General features: G+C 44.4%; 1 protein-coding gene across 3 annotated transcripts; it reads left to right on the top strand.

Annotated features, from left to right (window-relative positions):
* The first annotated feature begins 210 nt into the window (after positions 1–210).
* Positions 211–10,137, top strand: LOC147616930 (acireductone dioxygenase 3-like). 3 transcript variants are annotated; one of them, XM_086776572.1, is made up of 7 exons: positions 211–353; positions 642–750; positions 1,083–1,177; positions 1,292–1,406; positions 1,562–1,608; positions 1,721–1,791; positions 9,824–10,137. In XM_086776572.1, exons 1-7 carry the CDS (start codon positions 342–344, stop codon positions 9,879–9,881), a joined length of 507 nt encoding a protein of 168 aa, XP_086632698.1. In that variant the 5' UTR covers positions 211–341; the 3' UTR covers positions 9,882–10,137. The 3 variants fall into 3 exon arrangements, with proteins under 3 accessions (XP_086632698.1, XP_086632696.1, XP_086632697.1); XM_086776570.1 differs by having other exon boundaries at positions 1,484–1,608; XM_086776571.1 differs by lacking the exon at positions 211–353 and having other exon boundaries at positions 630–750; positions 1,484–1,608.
* Positions 10,138–10,350: the final 213 nt, after the last annotated feature.

Here is a 10,350-nt window from a genome sequence, read left to right as displayed (position 1 = left end):
AAGCGCCTACGACGGAGGAAAATCAGTAACTACGGGAGAATGAGTCGGGAAAAAACAAAAAGCTTTTTTTTTGTGCTTTAACAACAAAAAAAAGGGGAGCTCTAGTGACATCATCATAAGGGTCCTATTATCTATGGCCAGTCGTGCGGGTTGTCTCTCTCGGAATCACACAACCACCCACCGACACACACACACACACACACACACACACACACAAAAAGCGCATACACCCCCCCCGCCCCTCCCCGCACACATCGGACGTCTCCGCAACACTTCCTTGGAATTGCTGATCCAGATCTGCTCGCAGCAGCAAGCATTTTCCACAAGCAAACAGGATAAACATGGGTTTCCAGGCAAGGCAATCTTCTTTCCTCTCCCCCCCCCCCCCCCCCCCCCCCCCCAGAAAACACAATTTCTGCATAAGTTCTTTCTCAAGATTTCGTGTCTTTTACAAAACGTCTAGCTATTTTGCGAGCGATCATCATCATGCTTACCGTATATCAGAAATTTGTTCAGAATCAAACCTTTTCTCTCTTCTTTATGCCGCCCCTTTGTTTGATCTGGCCCCCAATAGCTTGAATCTCAGCATAATGTAGTGGATTTGGGGCTGTCAAAGTTTGAGTGTGTGCATGAGCATGCAGGTGGCTAGGGGGGCACTGGAAGCTTGGTATATGGATGATTCGACGGAGGATCAACGCCTTCCGCACCATGTCAACCCCAAACAATATGTTCCCCTTGAGAAACTAGCAGGTAACCTTAAGCTATCTATACCTTGGATGTTCATGACTTGGATGTTCATGTTCTTGTGTGCTCGAGTATAAATCACAGTATACGTGTGGGTGCGTTTTTGGGCATGTGTGTTCAAAGGTATAGGTATGCACATGCACATGCACATGCACATGCATCTGTATATGCATACATACACATGCATGTGTATAATTGTTTCTAAATATATATGCATGTATATGTGTACGTACGTGTGTGCAGGCAACTTACATAAACATTCCCATAGATATATGATCCGTGCATGTCCACGCATAGAACCAAGCTAGGTTTCTTTTATGACTTTCTTTTTTGGGCAGAATTGGGTGTTCTGAATTGGGTTTTGGACGCGGACAACTATGAACATGACTCAGAGCTGCAAAAGATTAGACAAGAAAGAGGGTATACCTATCATGTATGTGAATTACAGTTTTGGTATTTATCCTTAAAAATGTGTTTGGGCAGGTCCTTTTCTTGCTTCTAATGCAAGCATATAACTGTCCTCACTTTGTTGATGACCTTTTTCCAGGACATTGTGGATGTGGCACCAGACAGACTCCCAAACTATGAAATGAAACTGAAAACCTTCTATGAAGAGCACATACACACAGATGAAGAAATACGCTTTGTTCTCGAGGGTAGTGGTATGTGCTCTTAAGGAGGTCATTTACCTGGTCTTTATGTTTCGGATATGAGCATTGTGTGGTTTCACACTTGGCAGGTTACTTTGATGTAAGAGACTTTGACGATAGGTGGATCCGAATCTGGACTAAAAAAGGGAATTTGATTATTCTTCCAGCTGGAATCTATCATCGATTTACACTGGATGAGTGCAATTATGCCAAGGTATACTAATTACAGGGTGGGATTTTCTTGTTAAATGATTGTTAATATATTGCTGTGTTTTTAAGCTAAAGCAGGCTACAGGCCTTTAAGCTTATCTCTTCTCCCTCTGTAGGTTCTTAGGCTGTTTGTGGGTGAACCGATATGGACTGCTTACAACCGTCCTCAAGATGAGAACCCTGTGAGGTATCACTTCAAGCCTTTGCTCCTATTTGTAAGTAGTAGTGAGATGGTTTTTGAAAAATGAGATCGTTGGTAGTTGTATGGCTTAAGTGATTTTTGATATGTATGGAATGCCACAATTAGCACCTGTGTGCAAACCCATTTTCATCACCTTCAGCCTTTCTCGCTTCATAAAATAAAACTTGCTGGATCTTCTTGTCAATCTCTGATGATATATCTTTGATAAACAAATACCTCCTTCGCTTCAATTTGCACTACTTGCCTTCCAAGTACTATGTGAGATCTTGCTTTAGTCAAGGATGTCCTTTTTATAGCCCAATAGAGGCTAACAAAGGCAGACTGAGCATATGGATTGCAAAGGTGTGCTTCCTCCCTTCCCCATCAAAGAGCTGCCAGAACGCCCTTTTTTGTTATGGCCCGTAGGAGACTTTGTGAGAATTGGTAGTGGTTTATGATTGAATTGGGAACTTCGTAGCTGAGGCTAGCTGGCTGGTTAGTTCTGAGTTCATAGGTCCTTCGGGTGTGCCAGCCTTGCTACATGTACGCCACTTGTCTGGCAGGCAGCTTGTCTGTTTGTAATTGTTTGGAGGTCAAATCTGCTTGCCTTGTGCCAAGCCTCCATGGATTCAGGGACGGTCTAGAGTCTAGAGATGTGTCGATAATCAATCCTGCAGGTGTTCTCAGCAGCGATGTGCAGGTTTTATCATGGATTGATTGGTGTTCGTCTTTGGTTTGGCAATCAGAACCCTCTTATCCTTGGTAACTATGTGCAAGGAAGGTTTTCAACAATCAGATGAGGTTCACAGTTTACAGAGACACTACCCACCCTTGAGCAAAAGCCTCAATGTGCCTCTACCTAAGGTCATAGGCTGAATATCAAGTGATCTGTCCCAGTAGAATGTTAGTGTCATGTGCACAGTGTGTATCTACCGTGTGCTACACGCACACAAGACTAGCTTCGAGGTTTGGGGAAGCTTGGAGCTAGGCAGACTGAGTTAGGGATAGACTTAACAGGCGGGCGCCCAAGTGTGGACGCCCGATGACCGGCCAAGAGCTTTAAAAGGGTGGCCAAGGTTAGTCATTAGTCATATAGAGTCTCGCGTGATTTGTGAGAGCTCTATGGCCTGGAGCTTGGATCTAGTGCAGACGTGCACCTGCTTTACGCAGTCGAGGCCAACAGCAATCTCGAGGCCCGCGAGGGTAGCTTCGCGGCGGTATGGGACGTCGCGAGGAGGAGATTGGTCGGTACGTCAACCCTAGTTAGCTCAGCTCGTGACTCGGTGGGGACAGCCAAGAATGTGGGCTTGCCCACGGCTGTCATGGTTGGGAGGTGAGTCAGGCCTGCACCCCCTTGTTGTTTGTTTGTTTGCAGGTTTCGAGTCTCGTATCAGGCGCGTTCCTCGAGGAGATCCGGTGAGGATTTGACAGTTAGTCACTTCTCTGAGATAGGTGGGTACTGGAGAGGTGGGTTCATCCTTTAAAGATTCTGTTTGTTGTGCCAATAATTAACCTTAGCTACTATGTAAGATATTTTGAACTCCGAGAAACAATCCTTATGCTCCCTGAGTGTTGTGGAGAGCAGCCCTTTATTACTAGAAATCTTGTCCTGAAGGTCATCACCATTGCTACCAGAAGTTCCCTGTGACCACCTTGTGTGCTCGTAAGCAGACCACAGCAGCAAGAAGATTAGTGCCTGCAATAACATGGAGTGAGGGTGGCATCATCTACAGGGAAACTATGAAATAGGAGGGTTGTGGGTATTATTTTTACCAGTAGAGCAATGGCATGTTGGAATCAATATGCAGTGTGAACATTGATGTCTATCCCTTGAGTTGAAAGTCAACCATCTTTGATCCTTTCAATTGCTTTTCTTATTTCAACCAGCACCAGATCCTTCTAGTGTTGGCTTACGTATTGGTTTAACCTACTTCTCTCTATGCCATTGTCCTCTTCTTTCTCATAACCTCCTTATATGCCTGGGTTGTTGTTGATCTTGGTCATGCTATCCGTTGTACAAGCCTTCTCTACTTCTTCACTTTCAAAGTATTATCTGTCTATTGAGCTGAATGGTGAACCAGATTATGGAGTTAGTTGTTAGATATAGTTTGAGTTTTCCCTATTTATTCCAAGATTGGGAATGTCTTCGACTTCAAAAACATGATCCTCAAGAGTATGACTATATATCAAAATATCATCTAGGAACACCACCACAAATTTTCTCAAATGTTGATGAAAAAGATCGTTCATCATTTGTTGGAAAGTGGCTGGAGCATTGGTTAACCCAAAAGGTAATACGAGAAACTCGTAATGGCCATACCTAGTTCGAAAGGCGGTTCTTTCGACATGCCTTTCATGAATACGTATCTGGTGATAGCCAGTACGTAAATCTATCTTCGTGAAATATTTCGCTCCTGCTTATCGGTCGATGAGGTCATCTGATCTAGGGAGAGGATAACGGTTCTTAATTGTCAGCTTGTTCAATCTCTTGTAATCTATACACATTCTCTAGGTGTTGTCCTTCTTTCTCCTAAACAACACAGGTGCATCCCAAGGTAATTTACTTGGACGGATCTGGCCCATCCTCAAATAATCTTCGAGTTGTTTAGCCAACTCATCTTCCTCAGCTTGGCTCATCCTGTAAGGTAGAATACTGACAGGATGGGCACCAGGGATCAAGTCAATACGATGATCTACTGCTCTTTCAGGTGGTAAACCCGATGGCAGTTCCTTAGGAAATACATCTTGAAACGAATCAAGTATCTTCTGTAATTCTTTGCTTTCAAACACACTTAATTCATTGACATCCATGAAAGGTATGAGAAATGAAGAAAGTGGAATCAATACACAATGGAAAGCGGTATACAAAGAAGAATCCATTATATTTCCAAAATCAATTGTATTTACAAGAGGTCCCTGAGAGGGATGTATACAATCACCTAAAATACTATACTGGGTGTCTCTATGTTGAAAAGAAAAAGTATGACTAGACCAATCTATCTGGACTTGAAGAGTCTTAAACCACTCAATCCCTAATAGCAAGTCTACATTTTCTAGGTGCATAACATAGCATTCCAGAGTATTTTTGTAGTCCTAAATTCGGATTGGTAGCATCTCCACCTTTTGATCCCATACTTGCCTGCCCGCAGGTAAGCGTATCTCATAGGTATGATCACTGGGTGTCGCATCAAGACTCAATTTCTGCACAAGTTTGTAGTTAACAAAATTGTGTGAGCTGCTAGGGTCTAGAAGAATGTGGATTCTATGGCCATTCACTTCTCCATAAACTCGGAGAAGATCATGCAAGCCAAAAACTTTAGAGTTGAACAGACAATCAGAACATGTACTAGGGCGAGAGTATAGTAGCTGACGTACCTGTCATCAAAGACAATTGGTTAGCTGCCTTTGGCTTGGGTCCTATGCTGGTCTTTGCACCCTTTTGCTTCGGGCACTCCTTACGCATGTGTCCTTTTTCTTCGCAGATAAAACGTCCCTCTTTCTTGAGCTTCAAAGCTTTAAGGAGTCGTTTCTTCTTCGTTGGTGTCGAACTTGAATTCTTCGAAGGTTGGTCCGAGGACTTTCCTTCAGTCGTGTTAGCCATAGGTGCGGAGAACTTTCTTTAATGCTTGTTTCTCTGCTCGGTAACGGGTTTAGACTTGGAAGAGACCATTGTATCGTCATAGATACGAGCTGAATGAATGGCCTCGTCCAATGTTTTGCATTTGTTATTTTTAACCTGTAAACGGTATGAGTCTGGTAAACCAGCTACGAAGAACCCCAAAAGAGTAGTGGGATCCATCTTTGTAGCTTTCATCTGCAAGTCCCTAAACTTTTGGAGGTAGACCTCATAAGTGAGGTGCTGCGAGGTCATGGTCAAAGCTGTAAACCGGGCAACAACATCTTAATCATCCTCTTTCTTGAGGAATTTCTTCTTGAAGACGTCTTCGAATTGTGCCCAAATTGTTGGCTTAGGGTTGAGTTCCTTCCACCAAAGCAAAGCTTTGCCTGAGAGGAAACCTGTTGCTAACTGGATCTTTTTTCCATCATCATATGGATGAAACTGAAAATGGACCTGCCACTTATGTAGCCAAGCGTTCACATCTCCTTGGTACGTTGCTTTTGCTCACCCCCGAACGGTTCCGGAGTAATGTTGGGGCCTAAAGCAAAGGCCAAGGTATCCATACCCGAAAGAGTAGATAGGGTAGTGGTTAAAAGAGAGATGGAGTTCTGCAAGGCTTGCATCTGAGCGGCGATTTGTGCCTGACGTTCCGAAGAAGAAGCTTCAAGAGCTACTTTGAACTCTTGGAAATCTGATTTTGACACACAATCTTCAAAAAGATCGGCATCGGTATCTTCCGTAGCCGGCAAGCCTTCGCGTTCGACAAGGGGCTCCAACTCGGATTCTTGGGTCGACATCTTAAAGAGGGCAAGTGGAGAGAAAATTCGATCTTGCACAAGAATAGTGCGAGAGAACTTTTTTTTTAACACCTTTAAGCTTAAAATGGGTCTTTAAACCCTTTTACTAAGGTTTAGGAAAAAAAAAAAAACGAAAGCATGAGAAAAAAAAAAACCCACGCTCCGTTGCTTTTTCGCTAAAACCATCGCCTCCTTCCTGCCACCCGTCGGACTGCGAGTATGCACCTGTAATCTGCCGTTGCCTGTGCATGTGGTTGGCCGCCTGCACATAGGCTTGGTTGTCTGCGCTTGCGTATGCAATCACCTACTCGCGTGTGAATACCACCCGGCTGCGAATACCAGCCCGTCTGCCTGCGAGCATCGGCCCGCCTACCTGTGTGTATCACCCGCTGGCGACTGCTACAAGGCCGGCTACTACGTGTACCACTCGCCTGTGCTCAGAGATTGGAGCGCGGCCTGAGTGTCCATATGCTGCCTGCTTTGACTGCGTATCCCGCCTGTGCTTGGCTGCGCAAAACAGTCTTCGCGCCAGACCTTCCTGCCCACGTGCGCCTACTGACCGTGTGCAAGAACCAGCCAGTGACTACAGATGAGCACCCACCCTGGCGACCCTCTCTCTCTCTCTCTCTCTCTAAAAAGAAAAAACAGTCGACATGCTTTTTCTTATTTCTCTCTCTGCAAACTGTTCATGCGGCTGCAAACAACGAATCTAGTCTTCTTCTTGCAAAACAAATCAACCCTACTAGACCACCTTCTCCATCACGGGTTCTTTGATGAAAAAGCACATACTATCTGAAAAAAACAGCAGCATGCATAAACAAAACAGCAAGCTTCTTAAACACATACCTTTCTTTGACCTCCATCTTCTCTACCTACCGACTTGCTCGTTCACGAGGCATGCTCTGATACCACTGTCAAAACCCCAAAGGATCTCCTCGTAGAACGCTCCTGGTTCGAGACTCGAAACCTGCAAAGAAACAAATAAACAAGAAGGGGGTGCAGGCCTGACTCACCTCCCAACCATGAGAGCCGTAGGCAAGCTTGCAGTCTTGGTTGTCCCCACCGAGCCACGAGCTGAGCTAACTGGGATCACATACCGACCAATCTCCACCTTGCAACGTCCCATACCGCCACGAAGCCACCCTCGCGAACCTCGAGATTGCTGCCGGCCTCGGTTGCGTAAAGCAGGTGCACGTCTGCACTAGATCCAGGCTCCAGACCATAGAGCTCTCACAAATCTCGCGAGACTCTATATGACTAATGACTAACCATGGCCACCCTTTTTTAGGCTCTTGGCCGGTCATCGGGTGTCCACACTTGGGCGCCCACCCGTCCATACTTGGGTGCCTGCCCGTTAGTCTATCCCTAAGTCAGCTCGCCAATCAGCTTGCCTAGCTCCAAGCTTCCCCAAACCTCGAAGCTAGTCTTGTGCGCGTGTAGCACACGGTAGATACACACTGTGCACATGACGTGTGCACATTGTAAAAGTATCAACAATGAACCTAGTACACCTCAAGGAAAAACAATACCTGGCACAACCGCCCATCTTCACCATGCTGACAATAGCAAAGTTATCCATGGTTAGAGAGAAACCTCATCAATGTAATCTTCTCAACAAAAGTCAAGACATGCTCCCCTCCTGAGTCAAACTCATCCGAAAATAACTATCCACATGAAGCTACACAAAATCCCTAGCTTAAAATCAGAAACTCTCTGTCAAAAGATGATTGAATAAACAGTCTTTGAGATCTTGTGCACTACATCCAAGAAATGTACTCGATCAGATACATGATGTAAGGTTACTGTTGGTAACTCAAAAAAGGGAAAGATTGATGATAGTACTAGAAAGTAACAAGTGACTACAAGTAGTCACAAATCTGGTCACTAACACTCGGTTGTGACACACACGGACTGCAATCGAAGCAAGCACGTGATGCAATTCCTTTGTCGAGGCATCCCAATTGGCATCTATCTATCCAGGACTAACTAATGTTATTCTTGGATGCACGAAGTAACTATCGATCAGCAAAATAAAATTAGATAAGTGCATAGTATACATAGCACTATCGAGTTCATGCTATCAATCCTTCACATCCCTTCTTGGTTCACACCAGGTAGCTTGCAATCACTAGGATTCCCACAAAAGACGTGGATTCCCATTTTTGCAACACACGGGTCACGAAATAAACACCAAAGTACATCAGCATCCAAGAGTTATCTAAATAAACTCAAGGTTACCTTGGCAAGACCAGCGAAGAAGTCTCTTTGGTCTCCCAAGTCGATGGTTTCTATAATAAATTCTTATCTATAGGTCAGGGATTTTACCTAGAAGGAAATCACCCATCTACAACCGGACCTACTCAAATATCCAAAACAATAATTTGTCATAAATACTGCGTACCAAATGGGACACCAATGTATATGTCTCCAAGGTGTGTATCACCATTTGAACCTACCAAGAGATCAACCACTCTTGGGTCCTCTCCCTTAGATCACCATGCAATGGTCTGGATCTACTCCTTCAGATCAGTCTTCCATGAGTCCGGGTAATCAAGGAGAATTTCGGTCCAAGTTGGTCAGCTAAGGCATTACGAGCGCATACAAATCAAGAAGTTATCAAGAAATCTGCTTCTAGGTGCACACTGCATACTCAAGCACCCTCTAATGGAGGGGAAAGAGCCATCAAGTAACTGGAAGGAATCATGATGGAAAACTCACGGTTCTGCTCCAAAGACGGAAATCTACTCGGATCAAGTCACTCCCCAAACAACCACCCCATAGAGTATATGGTGAAGGATTAGCGCCTTGCGCGATGCGGTAAGAGTTTGGTGGGCCAGGAAAGAGGCAAGGGTCCTATAGAAGCAAACCAAGCTTCCCCATTGGCCTATGCTATAAAAACAACATGTCTGCCAATGCTTGCTTTTCCCCTGTGTCTGCTCCTTCTCACCCACAAATGCCACAGTAAACAAGTGCTCCTGTCGTGACCACAACTACCGAGCCCAAGTGCCTATTTTACTCTCGAATGGCCATCTAATGGTCATGCTACTCCCTGGTCATCCTGACCATGGATAGGGAGAAAAGGGTTTCTTCTGCTGCTACAAGGACATAATAAAATACATGCTGATTCTGGATGTTGAGGAAAGGAAAAGGGGAAAATCACATAAAAAACTTGTGGTCTCAAAAAAACTGGCGCCCATTTTTACTCTCCGCCCCCTTCTTCTGACGGCTGTTCAGACAGCAGCCCAACCTTGGCTATCTCCCCACCCAAATTTGCATGCTTTTTCTGTACCGGCCAAAAGTAGAGGTGGCGCTTGTGTGTGTTTTTCAACCTCTGCTCACAGCCCTATCACCCGTGCAAGCCCAGACTGTGTGTGACATCTTTTCACCCCACGCATCCCTTCTTCCCCTCTGCAGGCTGCGTGTAAGGGCTATATCAAAAAAGTAAAGGTAATACGCCACAAACATCAGTTACTATGGTTAGGTGATGTTTTCACAAGGTCCAGAGATCATTTACATAGTTTGTGAAGAGCATCAGTGTTGTAAGCTGTGAGGAACATTATTTATTGGTTAATGAGTAGTATCTTTTGTAAGCTGACAATGGTATTTGATTGTGTTTTTGCAGGAAGGACTACATCAGCACATTCAATAAAGATCTTCAGCATGCGCTGTTGGCTCATTAGTCTGGAACTTTTTCTATCCTTTGAGAGTGGTTCTTTGTATTTGGTAATTGAGGCCTCTTATCGGCAGGGACTATGTCAAAATGCCTTCAGTCATGTATCAGTAATTTTCAGGGAGAGTGTAAGGTTATGGGTAAGCAGTATTAAGGATATGTTTGCAGAATGCATAAACAATAAGTAGCCACCATGGCTTGATGTGAATGCTGGCTCATGGATTTGAAAAAAATATATATACTAGAATGAAGTACAAAGTATTGTGGTATTTGGAATTATTAAGAGAGATTGCACCATGCATGCCTGAGTCTGCCCATGGCTACATACATGCATGCCTGCTTGTGTGTTTGTCTGTATGTATGTATGTTTTATATACTAGAATGAAGTACAAAGTATTAAGTGGAATTTGGAATTATTAAGAGAGAAATTGCACCATGCATGCCAGAGTCTGCCCATGCTACATACATGCCTGCCTGCT

Source organism: Cibotium barometz, chromosome 37 (genome assembly GCF_041138505.1).
Source record: "Cibotium barometz isolate CiBa-2024 chromosome 37, ASM4113850v1, whole genome shotgun sequence".
In the NCBI taxonomy this organism is placed as follows: domain Eukaryota; kingdom Viridiplantae; phylum Streptophyta; class Polypodiopsida; order Cyatheales; family Cibotiaceae; genus Cibotium; species Cibotium barometz.
The sequence above is the reverse complement of the archived record's forward strand: the minus strand, read 5'-3'. Positions and strand labels throughout refer to the sequence as shown.

Coding starts and splice junctions, on each gene's coding strand:
- LOC147616930 (XM_086776570.1), top strand. Junction 751..1,082: donor TCCCCTTGAGAAACTAGCAG/GTAACCTTAAGC, acceptor TTTTTTGGGCAG/AATTGGGTGTTCTGAATTGG. Junction 1,792..9,823: donor CAAGATGAGAACCCTGTGAG/GTATCACTTCAA, acceptor GTGTTTTTGCAG/GAAGGACTACATCAGCACAT.